This window comes from Megalops cyprinoides, chromosome 11, assembly GCF_013368585.1.
Source record: "Megalops cyprinoides isolate fMegCyp1 chromosome 11, fMegCyp1.pri, whole genome shotgun sequence".
Classification (NCBI taxonomy): Eukaryota; Metazoa; Chordata; class Actinopteri; order Elopiformes; family Megalopidae; genus Megalops; species Megalops cyprinoides.
The window spans coordinates 20,975,806-20,996,386 of NC_050593.1; the positions used below are offsets into that span (position 1 = coordinate 20,975,806).

At 42.9% G+C, this 20,581-nt stretch overlaps 1 protein-coding gene across 1 annotated transcript; it reads right to left on the reverse strand.

Moving 5' to 3' along the window:
- Positions 1 to 8,740: 8,740 nt before the first annotated feature.
- asmt (acetylserotonin O-methyltransferase) lies at positions 8,741 to 20,581 on the reverse strand. The gene is made up of 8 exons (XM_036541322.1): positions 20,510 to 20,581; positions 20,024 to 20,198; positions 18,473 to 18,602; positions 17,764 to 17,832; positions 15,985 to 16,103; positions 12,851 to 12,991; positions 11,194 to 11,316; positions 8,741 to 8,952 (listed from the first exon to the last, which is right to left on the reverse strand). Exons 1-8 carry the CDS (start codon positions 20,579 to 20,581, stop codon positions 8,741 to 8,743), a joined length of 1,041 nt encoding a protein of 346 aa, XP_036397215.1.

Here is a 20,581-nt window from a genome sequence, read left to right on the forward strand (position 1 = left end):
CTACTATCATGAATATGGGTGCAGTTAATGGAATTAAGGACATTAGGGACAACATATATAGCCATAAACTCCTGACTGGTCTGGTCTTGGATAATGGATCAGAAGGGTACATGTCATCTGACTAAGGTGGATGTCACCACATGTACAGCAGAACTGAAGGTTGCTCTGAAAAATATCAGCAATCAAGCCCACGGTGTGCTGGCGTGACCCAGTGGGTGGAAGGACAAGGGTGCTGTCACCTTTACAGCAACAGACAGGGAATAGGAAGGGGGCTGAATTTGAACATCTGCCACAGGCATACAGCAGATGCTTTTCATAAGTCACGCTTGACTCTTACTTCGTTTTCAGTTACATACAGAATTTCTTTAGTTTGCTGTCATTCTCTTTTTCCTTCTCTATCACATTGCATTTGCAAGGCAGGGCATCCTGAACTATATTTTTATTGTGCCTGACTGTCAGTGTTTTAATAACTGGCCAATAAATGCTGTCAGTGATTGTTGCCATCCATACAAAGCAAATTAATTACACTGTGACAAGCTACAAAAGATTTTATTAAAAAAAAACATGGAAAAAATGTTTTGTTTTTTCCCCCAAAAACAAATGTTCTCATTGAAATGAGCTGACATTGTTAACTAAATGATGATATCATCAGCAGATGCCTTTCCCATTTTTGTTATAGGGAATCATTTATTTTTAATCAAATTCAGCTTGTCAAATGTTCAGATATGACATTGCGCCAAGCTTTCTACCAACTCTCGGATGACATAATTGTAAGGATAAAAATGCATACTGTGCTGTATCCAAGATACTGCTGTACCATGAATATTCACATGTACAGTGATCACCCATCACCCTCCTGTACTGGGAAAAACATTAGTGCTATCAGGATGAAAACTTGCAATTTTAGCAGTCATTTTTGCTGATGGTACTACCAAAAACAGGCCAAAAACTGCGTTGCCTATAGTATTATATTTTTGTGCCAACAAAATCTGACCCCTTATCTCAGTATTATTTTAGACTGGATATTGTCAGAGTTTAAAATACTGCAAATAAGTTGTCAGACTATTATGGTTTTTATGTGTGCAGTCCCCCGAGAACAGAAAATGCTGCTGCAACATGGTCAGGGCTTGGACTTGTACTGCAAAACCTGTACCTTCAATGTTAATGCACAAATCAATTTGTATAAAAACAAGAGGCAACCTAGCTGGCTAAGTTAGCTGTTCCACTAGCTAGCTGCTATTGACAAATTAGGAAGTGTGTCATCTTGATCCAGCAACAGGACCCAAGTGAGTCAGCAGGTTACCTGTTCGGTAACTAACTAGCTAGTGTAGTATCCTAATATGGACAAATATCGGGCTACTACACTAGCCTGATAATGTAGCAGATTAATTTCTTTGGTGTAAGGAAGACTTTTTATTTTATTGCTGAAGCTTAATGTTATAGTGAATTCTGACTCTCTTCTTATACGAGATTTAATTATTTGATTACCATTTCAAATTAGCATGTGGATCTGTTTAAAAAATAAATAATCTTATTACACTCAAGGGTGTGTGTTATTGCAATTATTGGCACTCTAGCAACCGCGTCACTATCATGCGAATACTCATAATAACACACATCCTGGAGTGTATTATTGCTTGATTTGAAGAATGTCTAGAAAGAGAATGGAGTGGATCATAGACTTTAGAATCAGTTCTCAGTTACTCAGTTAATCTCAGGGGAAAAGATTGTATTTGCAAAAAAGTTAACACATGACACAAACAAGAAACAGTGGGATAGAAAGGTGCATGGGACATTTAGTGTCAGGTTTGGCTTTTGCCTCACAGCCTGGTGCAATTATTTAATGTAGTTGCTTTCCATTGTCCTTTCATTGTCTGTACCTTCTCGCTTATGTGCACTGCCCAGCAAGGCTGCTGGAGCGTTCAAAAAGCGAAAGCAATGGCTCTCCTTTTTCCATTCTTTTTCATAATTTATTTTATATCACTTATTAATGCAACCCTGGAATAGGGAGGGAAACCCAAACACCCGCTTCCTTCAGCTCGGATCCTGACAGCTCACATCTGTGCCATTGGTCTCATGCAAAGCTTATTTTCTCATTTATTTATGTTTCATTGCCAGCGCTGTCTGAATCCAGTATGAAATTCTATGCGTGTTGGCTGCCCTGTATTTGCACAACTGAAGCAAATGGCATGTGTGCAGTGAGATATGTACAGGCCAGTATTGTGGTGCTAGATGTGCAGTCCCAGGTAGGACACTGCTGTTGAACCTGTACCATGTGAATAAGCTTAACTCTAAGTGCACATATTCATAATTAACGTAATAACAAATAACTAAGTGACATGCTTGAGTTTTTAATTGTCTGTTGGTCAGGGTTAAGTGATGTCAGTAAATTTGACCACTGCGAGTGAAATCTACAGTTCTGTCCATTGCTGTGGTGTGACTTGAATAATGAGCATACAGTCTGTAGTTAAGCTTGGACTTTGTTGGAAAAATGTGTGACTTTCAATGATGGAGATATACTGAGTGCCCTGAAGACATCATTACAATCAATTAGTGTATCATAGTCGAAGATGGATATCTGTATAGCTGCCGGCAGCTACCAGTATGTTAGATCATGTAGGACAACTTTTGTAAAGTTTAATTAAATGCGGTTATTTTGTTGCCTCCTATAAGCCAAGCCGAGAGATATCTTTGTGTGAGACAATCCCTGTTAGTGAAAAACAGCTCATTCTAATGCTGTTAAAGAGGAGAGATGGAGATGCTCTCTCTCTCTCTCTCGCTCTCTCTCTCTCTCTCTCTCCCTATCTCTCTCTGCACAGTGGTGCTTCCCAGCATATGAATATTAAGGTATCTTTAATTTGATCTGCAGAGAGTAATTCAGTGATCGAAAGCATTGTTTCGTGGCTGCTGTTTCGAACGACAGATCTCACTGCTTCAGAAGGGAAATTTTCCTGAGGCAACCTGTGTTTGTTCAGACATCCCCCATCACCCCTTATCACTGCGCTTATTGAGAAAAATGGAATATGTCTGGAACAGCACTGGAGCTAACGCTCCAGCCAAGCCGAGGAAAATGGGATTTGTCATTGTCCTGGGAATCGATATGTCATCTGTAGCTGACAGTGACAGCAGTGCCACTCTGCAGACACGCCCCTGTACTAACAATGCGATAAACCCAGGGCCACCCGTGCAACATCGGCATTACAGTGGCGTCTCTCACGCTGCTCCCTCCAAAGCACATGTCCCTGCATAATCAGGGCCCGGGTGGCTGTCAGACAAATGTGTTGTCAGACAACAGGCAAAAGTGATGCTCAGGGTTGCCCGGTCTTCCTTAAAGCCATGTTGTCAGGCCGCTTCTGGGAGTCTGAAGAAGAACCTTCTTACCTCCCTTGTTCCATATATTCTAATGCATTGGGGTATATCTTTTCAATAGCAGATGAGGTGTCTGTCTGTATAATGCACCTGTGATTTTTTCTTGTTACAGAGGCATTACATTGAATGAATCCTCCAACAAAAAAAATGTGTTTTTATCCAGTGGTCATGACCTAGATCGATCTATAAGCAGGATCACAGATTAACCCTTACTGAAAGTCCTCCTGAAAGGTGACTGCCTGCAATGAGAGACTGCAATATGAAACACCTTTTTTGGGTCAGAATACAAAAAAAACATGGCCTAGATTTGTGGTGGTGCCTCATTGAAGCTAGGAAAGCTGTTGGATGAGGTGTCCACCTTGTGTATGATTGAATATGGTTGCATGTGACATCAACTAATATAAGATGTTAATGAATTGTAATACCTATTTTTTTGGGGGGGTGGCTTTAATTCACAAATCTGAGGGGTTATTAAAAAGCTTAATGTTTCTCCTCTAACACCCTTTTCCCTGACTAAGAAGGGAAACTGTTTTAGCACCTCAGAAACACCTCGTAATGGAGTAAACTGAAATGCTTTTCTGTTATTTTCAACAAATGGCAGGCATCCATTCAATCACACTACTCAAGCAGTGTTCCCTTAGCTGAATGATTGTTGAACTGAATTGTATTCATCTGAAAGAAAAACCTACAGGGATGAAATGGCGTTGTCCTCTGTTCGACGCTGTCATTAGTGAAGCTGTTTCTGATGAATAATTGAAATGTTTTGAATTGACAAAAGAATTGCCTGTGGTGGAAGTCACAGCTTTTATCAAATCCTGAAAAGACTTGTGTTAGCATGTGTGCATGTGACTCCCCTGAAAAGACCCACAGGCTTCTGGAACTGCAGGACCACGTCACTGTCTCATTTTATATTTTTCAGCACTGTCCCAGTTTGAGGTCTGTATTTCATGAAACAACAAACAGCTACATCTTGTTCATCATCTTCAACATGACAGATTTTGGTATTTCATTATGCAAGCAGAAGAGAACAGAAATTGCGTGGAGCTGATTTTCAACTGCAAAAATTTTTTTATCAATTGTGATTAAAAATGCGAAATAGTCAAACAACAAAATGGTGTATTTCCTTGTTAAAACAATTCGGCCTTCCCAATGTTGTCTGACCTATGATTCGGTCATGACCTTTTTCCCATGCTTAAGAATCTCTTTACCCTGGAAGGAAAAAAAAAACAGTTCAAATCTAGGTAGTTATTCTTCAAAGCTGTCTCTTTCCCTTTCAGCTTGAAATTTCAGACCGTCAGCCTTGTGTGGTCGATGCGGTTGTATTTCCCAGCTGGGGTTATGAGTCACCTGCCTTTTTGCAACAATGACAAATGTTCCATGAGCAAGAGTTCACATCGAAAGAGGCACCAGACCTCAGAACACGGCATTCCCATGGACACAATACCAGAGAGGAGAGCCAGTTAAAGGTCCCCAGGTCAGGCTGTGAAGGGAGAAGGGTGGCTCCTCTCCTGTGACAAAACACCCAAAGCATGACTCACCGCCCTCGACCGCCCGGACACATCCTAATTCACTCTCCGCCTGTCTTTTTGACATTGATAAGTCTGAACAGACAGCGCTGAATGAGACATACTGATTTCGCTAATTACCATGTTTGTCGGCCCGCTCCTGTCAAGGTTATTGTTGCAGTTCCCTGGAGGTTAATGAAGGCAATGGAACGCCTGCCCCGCGTTTGAACATTGCGAGTGTTGTTTCCTCAATGAAGGGATGATCAGAGTGTTGAAGCACAAATTCGAGGATGTAAAAATAGCGTCACATATGCATTGTGATTCCTTCCCCAAATCACCTGAGAATTGCACAATAATGGAAAGTGTGTCGAGTTGCACGGCTAGGTTACCCATGAATCATTTATCAGAACATCTCTGAACTGGATGTGAATGCTTTGCTTTGATCTGCTTTTTTCTGCTATGAAAACTTAAGTCGTGGAACTTAATTGTAAACAAACAATTCCTATCTTATATTCCCTGAATTGCCACATTTCTTAAGCCTGTCAGATCTTCAGTTGAAAATCCATATTGTTTCATCTCGGTCAATTAATATTTGAGACCAAATTTAATTACAGGCAGCATTTTGACAATGTTTTTTCCTACCAGTGTCATGAGCACGTTCTTTCAAATCATGTGACCCTTTAGGTGAGTTAGTTCTATGCCCCCAGCATGCCTTAAGACCTCCACAGGGTCTGTGGGTGAAGCAGGCTGACATCACTCAATGTGACTCTCAATTTCTCACGCCACACGCCTTAATTTTGGAGCATTCATATCAAAATATATAAATAACATTGTCTGTTTGTTTCTATCCTTTTTTTCAGAATCGCTGCTGGCAAGGTTAAACTGAAAACAGACGTAGCAAAGATGTCTTTGCAGGGCTGTGTAAGATGCTCCTTTTAAAAGAAGAAAACAGGCCTTGATCATTATGCATTTTGCTCTTTTATCTCTTTTTAATTTGTTTCTTCAAAAATAATTAATTTTATAGGTATCAGTGTATTTTCTGCAAATCCATTTTTGAAATAAATTGAAAGCATCAGTGATCACAACAATCTATCACAAAATCTGTCTCCAGATGACAAATTGATTTTTGAATCGATTGTAGGGACTAATGGTGTTGACTTAATCAGAAAGTAGGGTCAAAAGTATAAAGCTGTCAGGGTCTGCTCAGCCATTTTTCTGATAGAAAATTCATGTAATTAATTATTCTCAGGACACCTTGAGCTGTTCCCTGAATAAATTATCAGTAATTTTCCTTATAATTAATATTGAAATGTATATCTCATTGGAGCATAAAATGAATTTAGTTTTTTTTTAGAAAATATTGCACTGAATCCCAGGGAAAGTGTTTCTGGATGTATCAAATACACACCAATCAACATCCCTCACGTTAGGAACGCTTGCAACGTCTAACCAAAAAACTTCCACTGGGTTTCACCCTCTCATAAAACCAGCCTTTTCAACACAATGTTAGAGAGAAAATTGATATGGAAAGATGGTGGAATCCATTACAGAAACAGAGTCAGAGCTGCAGGGGGATTTTTGAAGTTCAATCTTACAAAACCATTCAATCGAGCAGAGGTGTCATCATGGCCAGATTGACTAGGAATCCAATCAGCAATGAGCAGAAATTCTTTAACGGTGTCCTCCGTCCTTTCCTGGCGCAGTGCTCCGTGGCCTGCAGCTGAGAGGAGGACAGGGACAGGGAGCGACGGATACAGGCTGCGTCATCCCTCTGAGTGAGTAATGGCCAGGGCTCTGTGCGGGACATTTGCTGCTTGTGAGTCAGACTTTGGCACGCTGCTGTTAACATCCCTTATCTACAGATGGATGAGGAATGGGGACCTGACAAATGCATAAACTCAAACACACTCACACGCACACACACACACACACACACACACACACACACACACACACACACACACACACACACACATGCGCGCACACACCCACACACAAACACATACACACATAGAAACACACACACACACACGCACACACACTCACTCACTCAGGGAGTGCTTACTTCTCTCGCTGTGTCCCCATCATGAGAGTTTTTGACTTCCCTGTAAGCTGTGCTGGCCAGAAACACTGCACATTTACCTTTCTGTCCCCTAAGTGCAGGCCATCTCTAAGCAGCACAGGGTGCGTGCGTGACCGGGGCTTTAATGTGAATTCCAGCAGGGATGTGTTAGAGCCAGCAAGGACAAACCTTGGTGCTTCATCACATCTTACTCTGTGGTTTTTAGCAAGACCACGATCATAAACACAGTGCAATAGTTGTCTGTAACTAATTGCCGTACAGACCCACAGCCTGCACTCGTGTACGCTTTAACTTATTGTGCAGTAGCTGTTAACTTATAGTACAGTATCTGTTCATATTTATTTTTATAGACCTCATTCATTCCGTCCTTACTCCATTCCATGTATGTGTCCTGCACTACTGTTGTTGTTCTTTGTTGTATCACCACTGTTGGGTGGTGTTTGTTGTTGTCACCCTGACGTTGTATGAGAGCACTACAAGAGTCATTTGAACTGTAGTCAAATTCCTTGTATGTGTAAAAGGATACTGGCCCAGCAACGTCTGATTCTGATTCTGATCATATTCACATAAACATTATTTTACAAATTTGCTTTGTATGTGCCTTTAAGAATAGCAACATATTATACACCTAGATGTGATCTGAAATGGTTCAGGATGAGTACATTGCTCAAGGGTACAACCGCAATGCATCACCTGGGGCTCCAGCCTGCAACCTTAACCGCTACACCAAACATGTACACACTCAGACATATGTTTGTCCATCAGCATAACATCATATCACTTCAAATTGCCATTCTTGTAATTCTATTTTAATGCAGCTGCCATTTGTGATTAATTAACGCAGTGATGTCTGAGAGAGAATCCCCCTCTACTGACAACCCTGCATCGCTGTGGTTCCTTGAGCAATGGGTTACCCAATGGGGTGTGAGATCGGTTTCCCAGGTGGTCGTGCCCAATGGTCTGTGTGATCCCTGCCGGAGGAAGAGAGATGGCCACTGGCCATGTGACCTCACAGCCCAGGTCACATATCCACTCAACCCAGAATGAACCCCATCTTACTGGATTGCTCTGTTACATTTCAGCAATCAATGAACAGAGAGAATATTGAACACCTTTAGCTGTATCATTCTGAAGTGAACACTTTTTATTTTTGTATTTTTTGTTTAGATTTTAAATGTAATTTTGTACATACATTTTAATGGGGTATACTTTTTTCCATGGCACCAAAAATAACAGTGAGAATTTTGAGGTAGTGTTTTTCCTCAGGATTCAAAGCAAAAAAAAAGGCAGGTTCTATGTTTCTACAATAGCTATAAGGGGAAAAGCCAAAATAAATACATTGTCGTGGGTCATTGAGGGATACAGTACTGAAGGCATTAAACTATGCTACAAATAAATTGGTTCAGAACACTGAAGAGATGTTTACTGAAAGCTTTAATGTAGGAAAAGAATACAAAAACCATCCTACAGCATGTTAAGGTGTGCCAGGCTCAAGTACAGAGGTTCTATCTGACTGCAGTCTTTACTTTTTTGTCGTAAATTTAATCAAGCTGTACATTTTTCAATTCTTGCCTAAGATTTTTAATGGATTATTTTTCAATGATCACCAAATACCAAACAATAAAATATATTTGGCAAGTTAAAAAAAAAAAAAAAAAACACTTGCTTAAAATGTCTCACTCAACATTATTGACAAGGTGTACTATGGTCACATTGAACCTGGGGCTCTGAGTTGATTTAAAAAAAAAATACCATCAAGGAAGAAAGCCGCTCAGCTACCAGCCTACTTCCTAGCCAGGATAGCATCGTAGATCTTTCCTGTCCTCTGGACCTGGATGTTGGCGAACCCAGCGGTGGTCAGGAGGGCAGTGTACTCTGACGCCTTTCTCTCCCTCCCCTCCGTCTGCACCAGCATGTTCAGGGAGTACAGCTGGGCTGTCAGGGGGCCGCTGTTGTCCTCATTCAGAAGAGCCTCCACCAACAGCACGCCCCCACCTGGTCACACACAGCGCAGTGACACATGCAGAATTGTATCTGCAGAATTTACACATATAGGTTTTCCTCCCAAGTACTGATCCTGAGTTAGTTTCAGGTTTTTTGCCACATTGTTGTTGAGATTAGGAGGAAGATTTGGCAAGTTTTTTCTGGATCAGTTATTCTGGACCAAATGTTGTCAGAGCAGTTGTGCACAGCATAGGTAAACAGACTCTCAATATTGTTTTGCTACCCTGCCAGGCTTCTGGCAGGGGTCTTTTGGTGTATTGCTGTGTCTTATTACTATAGTCCTATGCATGGTGGGCCCCATAAATCAAACATAACAAGGTATCTAATAAGGTTTTGGACTGAATAAAAACCAGACGTATCTCCAACACTTGAGTAAAGGGGCATTGCTCACCCAAGTCATTATATATTAATAGTCTGTATGGGTTCCTTATCAGTGAGTACGAATCATCACTCATCTCAGAAAGAGACAGCCCCTGTCACCATACAGAGGAGGAAAGCTGTATGTTACTGTGATCCTTGAAGAGGGCACAGAATGAATGTTGGGTGGTGAGATGGATGTTGTGGGCTCATGTACACAGTGCATGAAAGGGTCAGATGCTACCAATGTCAGTCTGGATCTGCGCAGGCTGACTCCTATGGAATCAGAATGACCAATGGGAGGGCTCGTGGATCCAGCTGCAAGGCGACAGATCTAATCTCAAGGCTGAGCGACCCTGACGATCCCCAGGGCGCGGTAATTCACAGCTGCATATCGGGCATGCTCAGGCTGTCTCTCCTGGATTCTGCGCTCCCTGTGTGATGTGGGGTGCAGGCAGAGTCTAGCTGTGTGACATGTACGAGGTGAGCACATCAGCCATGTCAAAAGAAGCTGAGAGTGGCCCAACGCATTCTGAGCCAAACCACAAAGCACAACAGCTGGCTGTACCATTCACAGGTGGTTGTGGCTGTGTTATGCTCAAAAAACTTGCATAGTTTTCAGTAATGTTACTTCAATCAGTGAAGCCAGCTAGCTCCTAAGTAGTGTATTCACATTGGAAATGTGTATTGTTTAGTGATGGTTTTGCCATAACTCTTACACAGTAGTGATGTAGTCTTTGCTTTTGCTGAGTGTGAGCCAGGCGTGCGGTTCCAGAGTCCATGACTATTTCAAAAACCTGCCCCTCCCCCCCTGTGCGTGATATACAGACACATGAAGAAAGAGAGGAGAGGGGAGGGATGTCAAACAAATTGAGTTTTGTTTCTTTCAGCCGAGAGATAAAGCTCATAAGATATCCATGGCCGACAGGGATAAGATCAATCTGAATTGTCTTGTCTGTGTCACCCCATCAGGCCTTGGAGTGATGGAGCATGGGTCCCATTTCCATTTGTAACCGTGTGTGATTTAGTGTTTGCATTAGAACCCACCCCGCAAACGGCATACGTGACAGCGTCAAGGCAACACAACCCACTAGGAGAAGATTTACCACGTCTCAGGGCACACAAAGGTGGCGAAGCAGAGACACTTGACACAATCCCACACTCTTTGTTTTATTCAACTCCTCTTTATAGTAATCGACTGCTTTCTATGCTAACGGAGACTGCAAGATCAAAGCAATGTCATAGTCTATGGTCTTCACTGCAGCAGGGAGTCTGTGCATTACATAACTTGCTTGTGGGTGCAAATGAGATTTCTGAGGCTAGCGTTTTCTTTTTTTTTTTTTCCTTTGTAAATGTACATTTGAGGAGAACAGCTCAGAGGCATGTTTGTGAAGATTTTTTTTTTGGTCCAAATTTGCATGTCCAAGGCTGAAACCGTTTGGGCAGTTATGACCCTGTCCAGCCAGGACAAAGCTCTGGAGGCACTGACACAGTTTTTATCACCGCAGGTCAGGGATTCTGGCCTCAGTGAAACATTTCAGCTGCAATTAATCAGACCTTAGAGAGGGAGGCAAGAGTACAGTGGGAGAACTCTCTGAGATGTAAATATGGATTCTCTGCTTCAGCCTTGCCTTTCCTCTCCTGAGTTTGGCTGAACAAACTTTTAGAATACATACACAGCTCAGAATAGAACAGAATATGACATTTCTTATTTTTTCAAAAACAGCCCTTTTTTCTATGAAATCTTTATAATTTCCTTATGGAATCTCTTTGACAGCCAATCGTTATCAGGGGGGAGTGGTCTTTTTCTGTGGTGGAGAGAGGCTGTGGCTTGCTCATGTCTTGGTACTCTGCCCAGTGTATGTGGTTCTGTACCTGGTTTGCAGGACCTGTGGACCTTGGTGAGCAGCTCCAGGCTCCGAGCATCTGTCCAGTCATGCAGGATTCTGGCGAGAATGTAGAGGTCCGCTTCAGGGAGAGAGTCTTTGAAGAAGTCCCCTAACACAGTTGCAGAGGAAGTTTCAGTTACTCAGAGACAAGAGACAAGTCCAGCACAACCAGCCATATGCCCATGGCCTGGGGACTGGTCTTGTATGTCATGCTGTACCACCTGTATATGTACCCACTTCTCAATAATTCAATAATTGAACAAACAGTGCCGGTGTGAGAGGCAACTGATTAAATTACAACTAGTCAACCTGTTGGCTCCCTCCCTCTAGGATTATGAAATCTATTACACAATATCCTGATCAATGTTCCTCATAGCTTATCTGTAGCACTTTTATTTGGATTGTATATTTCATACTTATATTTCATACTCCCACATTTCATCTGTAAATATCCAACTGTATAAATGGATAATATGTAAAAATTGCATGCTATTAATAATCATACACATAATCACTGACATGATCATAAACTGGTGGCAGTGTAGCATAGTGGTAAGGAGCAGGACTCGAAGGGTTGCCAGTTCAATTCCCTGCCGTGGCACTGCTGTTGTACCCTTGGGCAAGGCACTTAGCTCACAGTTGCCTCAATAAATATCCAGCTCTATAAATGGATAACATGTTAAAAAGTAACCTATGTAAGTCACTCTGGATAAGAGTTGAATGCCAGTATTGTAATGCAATCATACACATAATGTAGAGTATGTGTGACTCTCCAAAGCCTCACATTTCATCTGCATATCTGAGCTGCCATTTCCTTCACAAGGAGACGGTGAATAAATGGCCTGACGCTTAGTATCATTGTAATTCCTCCCTCTTGGTTTCATGGGATAGAGACTGAGCTGTGAAGCCAGTGTAATTTGTCTTGTTGAGAGACAGAGAGAAGCAGCTGCAGGCTTGGCACCCTGACACTTCTACATTAACACAGACCAACCAGGATGCCCCCAAAGAGCATCACCGCTCACCTTGCCCCCACCCCTCTCCCTCCCCACCCTCCCCTAGGACAACCTTTCTTCTCGGAACCGACCTCTATTTCATCATATGACTCAGGAGACAGGCATCTCCGCGGATACGACACCACGGCTGACAGTTAGACAGGAAGTCTCTGAGATTTCATTACCCCTGTTGTCTGTGCTTTCACAAAAAAAGGACACATTTTTTCAGGATATGACACTGAGCAGCAGTGGAGTAACAAATTAATGAATCATGTGTCCTCAAATTAAGTGACAACAGCTTGAATGACCACTGTTCCTTGGGTGTGACAAGGTGCTATACAGATGTATGATGTGTCACATTTTTTTTTTTGGAAGGTCACTGAGCATTGCATCACTAAATCGGAATTAGGGCGATGTGTGCGTCATTCAAAGTCTGAGGTGATACAAATTGATAAGTGTGACCTTGCTGCCTGCTTCCTGATTCTGCACTGATACAGCCTTTCCTCCTGCGCTCTGTCAGTCTGACATCAGTATTAGAGCCTTGACAAATGATCCCTGAACCAATGATCTCTTCTTCCTGCAATGAGTTATCAATCCCCTAGCTGTCCTCTGCGCGGATGCCAGTGGAAGTCTGGGTAACGGCTGAGGTACCTTTGTGGAAGAAAACCCTCCCCTCATCCGCTGACATAAAGTGCTCCTTGGCTGTGCACACCACCTTCGGAAGATCAAAGATCGTCACCGTGGATTCTGGGTATGCAGATGTGCACTGTTTGGCCAGCGCTCCACTGCAACCTTTAAAAAAATGAAAGAGGACACAAGAAGGAAACTGTGAACCTGAGGTGGTCCAGCTGAAAGGAAAATGAAGTAAAGAACAGAATGCAGAGCTAAAGCCTTTAGGATTGTTAATGTATAAATCAATATTAATGTAGTTATGGGACAAATACTATACCACGGTTGCAAAATATTTGAGATGTAGAGCTACAAGTACTGTGGGTCACTCTTTGTATAGATTGCGTAATTTCTTATGATCAAAGCTTTTAAAGGAGGTCAAGAGTATAAACTGACAACAACGAATCAAACTTCTGGAGGACTCGAAGTTCACCCTTGTTTTGAGATGACGACAAAGGCAAGGATTTTTTAAGACTGTCTTGTAAATCTAAAATGACTTGATGTTAACTAGAATGTGCGTCCTCTTGATACAGGAGACAAGGAGAGAATAGACATTACCCCTTCCTGAAATTTTCATTTTTCTCCTCTCTAAATGCCAGCTTCGTCTTCTTGGCTGTCAAAAGCCAAGGCTTTCATTATTAAACACGTTTCCCTCCAAATGTTACCTCAGTTAATCATGCTGTCATCGTTCTCCCCACACACTCCTATTTTGCCTTGTTCTCATTGTTCAAACACGACACCGTTCCCTGTGGAAGCCCTCCACAAAAGCTGTTGCAGGGCGGACACAGAAAGGGAACTGAAAGGACCAGTAACGATGCCTATCACCCCTGCAGTGAGAGGACAATGCGTGTCCTTTAAGCCCACCCACTGCCTTTGACAGGAAGAGGGTACTCATAGTAAGAGATGCAATTTGTTCCTGTAGTCTCAGGCTGTTCACCTATAATCACCAGGGCGCACACACACACTCTCTGTGAGGTCATGTGACTAAAACACACACACAAACATGACCCCAGAGCCAATTAAGCATTGTGAGGAAAGCTGTCAGGTGACGTCAACTGGTTGTGGGCTCTTAGCCCCTTGGCCTGAGGCATGAACACTTCAGCCGGCTTCAGCTGGACCGGGGCCGCAGCTCCCCATCACCTTTTGCACAATCTCGGCTCCCCTCTGAGATCAACACGCCGTCCACCATCAAAGACAATTAAACTCGACAGCGACCTTGTTTTCCTGAATAATGTAAGCGAACGTTCCTCCGCCTGAGCGGAGCTCTGACATATCATTCTGCAGGAGATCCGCTCTGTGCACCCTTAATCTCCTCTGATTTCTCTGGCCCAGCATGTTGGCTTATCAGATGCTCTCTGGAAGCAGATAATACGAGACGGCCACTTTATGTCCGTGTCCATCTCGGGTCCGCAGGATTTCCCCAGAGTCCGGCTGCAAAAACATCCGTCCATTTTATGGCTGTGGATCAAGCGCCTGCTGTCTGGTGGGATTTCGGTAGAACTCATTCACAATACCCTTGGCCAGAGGAGAATGCATTTTTAAATCTTTTGACATCCTGATGTGACTTACATCCTGCTTGTTTATTTCTGCTATCTGAGGATGCCAGGAGATCCTCATTAAGAGTATGTGGGAGGGAGTGGAAGCTTGAGAGGCATTTGAGATTTGTTTTGTGTCCTTGCGCTGCCCCTAAGCCACCCCCCCCCCTTCGTTCTTCATGAGGGATGACTGAAGGTTGAGGGTTGGCACAAAGCAATGCGCACCCCGCCCCCCCTCCCCCCGGCATGCCCAGTCGGGGGTCTATCTCACCAGGCTGCTCTCCCGTCTGGTTGAGAGCCCTGTGTCTGCATGCCAAAAGAGAGGTAGAAAGCCTGGCACCAGACCCCTCAGAGTAGTGACTGCACAGCTCCACCCTGTGGAGACGAGCACTACTTACTGCTCAACCCAAACACATAAACCTATTCTCATCAAGCACATTAGCTGCTGGCTGGGTGTGCTCTACTTTGCAGACAGATGATTCATCCAATGATTTTATTACTCCTGGGAAAATTCTGATGTTACCCAACTTAGATTGATTGAAAGGGCTCTTTCATCTGTTATTGCTGTGTCCCTCATTCCAACAACCCCTTAGGAAAAGTGATCACCTCTTACATCCCGCACTTCACCCTTCAATAAAATGGTGCCGGTAAATGGATCAGTGCCCTCAGTCACTTCTGTGTTCCGCTAATTTCTCTGTGGTTCTGAAGAGATGGTCCGGCAGCAGCAACAGGGACAGATGGCTGCCACTGACCGGGTGGACCTGACGTCAGCATCCTGGGCCCCCCAATACGCCTGGGTGCCTCACCTGTCCAAGCACATGGGACCGGAACCGTGAAAGCCGAGCCGTGTTCCACTTCCTCCATATGGTCCCTGAGGTTGCTCCCCCCCCTTCAGACGAACAGAAGTGTAGCAACTCCACGGTCCGCTTCAACACACTGCGGAGGGGGCGCAAATGCTACGCCATGCGGAATCGAATGGACTCATAGCACATTTCTGTGCTCAGTGTAAATGCTCAGATAAGCGCACAGGGAATTGTGGTTTCATTGCTGCACGGCAAGCGAAAAGGGTTTCACTGCAGTTTCCAGGGTACATAATGTACACTGCTGCCAATAAAGATTTCAGTTCAGTTTTTTTAGTTTTTCATTGATCTGTGGAAAGAGGGGCTATCTGTCTTTTCAACTGAAATCGCAATTTAAATCGATGAGTTCGGGCAGAAGTGTGGCATGATGTTTAGGGAGCTGTGACTTAGTAACTGGAAGATTGCGCCTTCAGATCCTGGGTGCTCTAGGTACCCTTGAGCGAGGTACTTAACCTACATTTCTGTCTTAAATAGGCAAAGTATAAATGAAGATGTGAGATGTAAAGTCACTCTGTATAAGGGTGCCATTGAAGGCAATTAATGTCATGAGGCGCATCGGATGAAAAGAGATTTTTTTTTTTTAGATTGAGAGTCCATGTTTGTTGATGGTGACTTGAGAGTCAGTTAGTGATTTACTAAAGCAAAGTAGTCTTTAGTAAATGTTGCACAAACATCTGCTGAAGGCAACATGAGGACATACTTAACATTAAATGCTACCAACCTCCAAGGTCATAAATGGTCTTGAAGGGCGAGAGGTCGAAGGCCGTTACCACGTCTTTGCCACAGATATTCCAGATGGAGTTCATGAGCTGCATGAACTTGACCATCTCTTCATCAGACCTGAAATGAGCACACACTCTTCATCAGACCTGAAATGAGCACACACATCTTATCAAAAGCAAAGCACTGCAAAAGTTTTTGATTGAAAATCTGTCTGACTAAGCGCTCGAGTGGGCGTCATCTGGAATCTAAGTGGGGGCAAAGTGCTGTGTGCACCAACACGCAAACTGAGCCTGCATTTGGGCTCCCAGAGGGCAAGCCGTTTTCTTCAGAGCTGCTTATGGGTGTTTTGGTAATCTGTCGCCTGGGGGAGCTCTTTTTATTCCCAGCTTCCCTACCCAGCAGCGAGCCGGCGCGCTGCTGCCGTGTCTGCTGAGAAAACAAATAGCATGTTGGGTAAGTGAACGGCACACAGGGAGGGGGCAGACGTTCCCCGCTCATGTCCCAAAGCCACACTGTGCCCGATCCAATATCCTGCCACACTCAAGGACCCAAATGTCAAGCTTTTCATATTGGAGACAACCTGGGGCAGCCAGGATGGAACAGCCAATCGTGAGTCACCCATGCCTGGCAGCCCTGGCTGTAACCGTAGAGAACGCAAAACTTTACAAATACTCAGACCGACAGCTCTGCTGAGCCCACCAGCGATGAAGTGTTCTTTCTGTCTTCCATTACTTATTAATGCATGTTGTTTTCTTGCGGCCAGATGCCCTTTTGAGGGGAACAGAAACAGAGAATGCGTAAGGCCAAGCTAAGAGGACAGGGTTCTGATAATGATATGGAAACTTGAACTTGCATCCAATAAGAGACGCTGTCTGTGAGATTAGAAGCTCTGACTGTCCTGAGTGGGATGACGTAATATTTTAAAGGGAACTTCCTCTCCTGATGACAAAGAAGTCACTCTGAACCCCATTTTGGTCCTCTCATGAATATTTCAGCGCATTATTTTTCCTTTGTTATTTGTTGCCAATGATATGTGAAAATGTAATAAATTATGTGAAAATGTAATAAATATTCAATTTATGTTTTCAATTTGTATTTTAAATTTTCACATTTGTATTATCATAGTAGATGTGTTCTGTATGATTCTAGTTAAGCAATACAATGAAACAATCAAATGTCATCTTTCATGACATTACCCACTCATACATTTCCATGAAAAGTGGGATCAAATGTCATTTTTCATGACATCATCCACACCTCCATTTCTATAAAAAAGGAGAAGTTCCCCAGTGGAAGACTCATCCCATGAGGACTGCCAGTGGACAGGTAGGAGTGAGAGGGAACAAAAAAAGTGACCTTTGCCACTGTGTGGACTCTCTAACTGTGCCAGCTCTCATCAAAAGGGCAGTTTCCCCTCATCCCAGGCAGCTTCCACGGGGCCTAACATGACCCCTGACCTGCTCCTTAAAACACCAGGGCTCTATAAATAGTACCATTTTCCATGTTGGTGGTGGGGGGGAGCCGTCTGTGCGGTTTGTATGAGCAGCTTGTGGAACAGCGGGCCTGAATGAAACACAGTACAGCTCTGGGACAGAGACCTGCTCTTATCTCTCATCTCAAAGCAGTTTAGACTCTGAAAAGTCATTACTGGGCAGAGATGACAGCTTCATACGCACTGAAGGAGAGGAGGCGCCAGAGGAATATTAATAACCCCTGCCCACAGAGGGGGATCAGCCTGCAAAAGGGGCTCTGGAGAGGACACCTTTTCTACTCTCACCTGTACAGAGCTTCAAAGAGGTCTTTGGAGCTCACTCCAAAGGCTTTCTCATACTGGTTTTTCCCCTCTCTGCAAAAAAAAAGAAAATATCTTTTTATCTTGTTTTGTTGTTTTGTATTCTTGAAAGAGAGAGAGGAAGGATTGATCTTATAAGTTTGTGTACTGAAATGCTTTGGCTGTACTGAATAACCTCTGAATGCTTTGAATCCTTTGAATTTGATGTGAGGTTGAAATGGATGTGTCTTGCAATGAAGAGCCACATCATCTTTGTTGATGTTTGCTGACATTTCTGAACAGAATATGATTTGTTCATACAGATGATTTGCACAATAGCATTTGCCTCCAGAAAAAGCTTTTTATTTTTGTGTGCTTTTATGCTGCAGTACTTTGTTACCTGGACAGACAATTAAAAGCCTAAATTTTTTGTAGACTACTGTCTTTATTGACTCTTGTGAATCTATTGTCAGTGCATCTGAAATGGACCTTGTCCTCAGCTGTAAATTTGAATATGAAAATTACCCGAGTGACACGACGTTGTTCATTAATTTTAGTGACTGCAAACTAATGTTCTGAAAGCATAAAAATGTAACCACAAGCTAAAAACTCAATGACGAACAGTATAAGTCAGTTATGAAACAATCTCTCTGTCAGTGTGTGAGCGTGCGTTCATATACATGCATGCATATTGTCAGCCGCAAGTGTTACTTACCTGACTGCATCAGTAAGGTAGTGCCAGCATAAGTAGATGGTCTTGGAGTTGTACTGTATAGAATGAAACAAAGACCGTGGACTGGACTTTGTGAGGTACATCTTTGACATCTCTGTGTTGCTATAGAGGACTAGAAAGGCAGAAAAAATGTCCATGTTTAAAATTCCCACAAGACATTAGTACTTCAGCACTATCTGAATGTTTTGTTCTCTCACTCCAATGGGCCTAGTCTTTCAAACTAGGCTGGTGTGTGTGAGCGATGAACTTGTCACACAGTTGGACTAACTGCCTCTTTTTTATTTGGAAACAATTGCAATAAATTCAAGAAATAGCACTGCTATTCGCACTGTTGCAGACTCTCACAAGTGAATAGAGGTTAATATTCATAACTCCCCTAAATGGGCAGTGGCAGCATGCCACATGCAGTTTTTTCCCTTTTCTCCACATTCAGATAATGTAATGTTGTTGCTAGTGTTTTTCTGTTTTTTTTTTTCAGTTTAATATTTGTTTTTAAAACTCATAATACACAAAAACCCAAACCTGTTAACCCTAGCAGCAAGAGGCAAAAGGCTTATAATCCAGCTTTGTGTCCAAACCACATAAACATATAGATACGAAGGCCCCATATTACATTTTATGTAGCCGTATGCAATCTGCTGTGCTGTGCTTGCTTATTTGTTATTAGTATTCTGCACAGCACTTCTAATGCTCTGTAAGTCAGCTTGGATTAGGATATCTGACAAATAAATAAATAATAACAATAACAACAGAACTGCGGGTAATCAGATTTTCAGAGATCATGCCATTGCACAAAAGAAAAAGCTTGAATGTATTTTAAGTTTTCTGTACATTCACTGAACGCAATGACAACGAACTTCTAACATGATAGGTCAAGCAGAGCTGACAGAAACACAACTAACACAGTGACAGAGAATTCAAATAAATGTACTGTTCGCATCTTGTTTCATACAGAATTTGATTCACCTTTTGGTTGCACCTTCCAAAAGCAGTAAGTCCACTGTGTCCAATAAACACAGACAGTCAATGCAGAGCTGAAGTACTGTACAAAACGTCATTTTCATTCTACATTTGTCTCCTAATTTCAAGATCATTTCTTTCACAGAAACACCTTCCTCTACATTTACTGGTGTTTAAATTACAATTGTCTCACAAACACTGAAATCAGAATGCGCAAAGAAGTATCAGTTAACATCCTTTTTTGTACGTTCATGCTGAGAGTATTACCGATGTCCTTAACACTGAGCTATAACAGCAAAACATATTTACTTGAATTACATCATTTGCAACAGAGAACATTACTGTTCGCTGTTCTTGAATGAAACATTGATGTGCTGGTGCACAAGTTTTATGTTCAGAAGTATTACACCAGTAAATATCCAGACATGTTTTTATTTTGAGAGACTGTCTGGTCAGAGGCCAACTTCCTATTGTTAAAAGTTTTGAAAATGCTCTAATCACGTAAACAGTGTTCTAGTGGACTGAAGTATAACTGCAGTATGACCCTGTAATCTGGACCTGAGGGAACAGTACCCTTGTCGTCGCCAGCCTGGGCGGTCAGAAGCTGCAGTCCCACGCACGCAGACAGGAGGCGCTCCATCCCATCCTCGCTGGTTCCCAGCCCCCGTGCCACCTCGGCAGCGGAAAGGGGCTGCCCTGACGCCAGCAGGAGGTCATACACACCCAGCTCACAGGAGGCAAACAGGGTCTGTGTGGGAGAGGAGGACTTTGTCGGAGCTGGGGGCCTTAGGGGACCACTTGACCTTTTATCACATAACGTTCAGTAGACATTCAGGACATCAACCAAGAGAGGGAGCTGAACATCTGATGACAAGTTTCTCATTGCCATTTTATTTATCGCAATACCATGTGACTCCGCAATGTCAATATGTCCATACCAGGTTTGTTGTGTAGACACTGCATGCTAGAAGTGTAATTTACATTTAAGACCATAAATCACAGTACCATTTTATTGTAACGATTGGAAAACATACAGAATTGGCAGGCAGTGTGAATTACCTTTGATACCAAGAAGCCCTCCACGTAGTCCAGTATCTTTCTAGGGTAGTCCACGTTGTTCTCGGAGCTCAT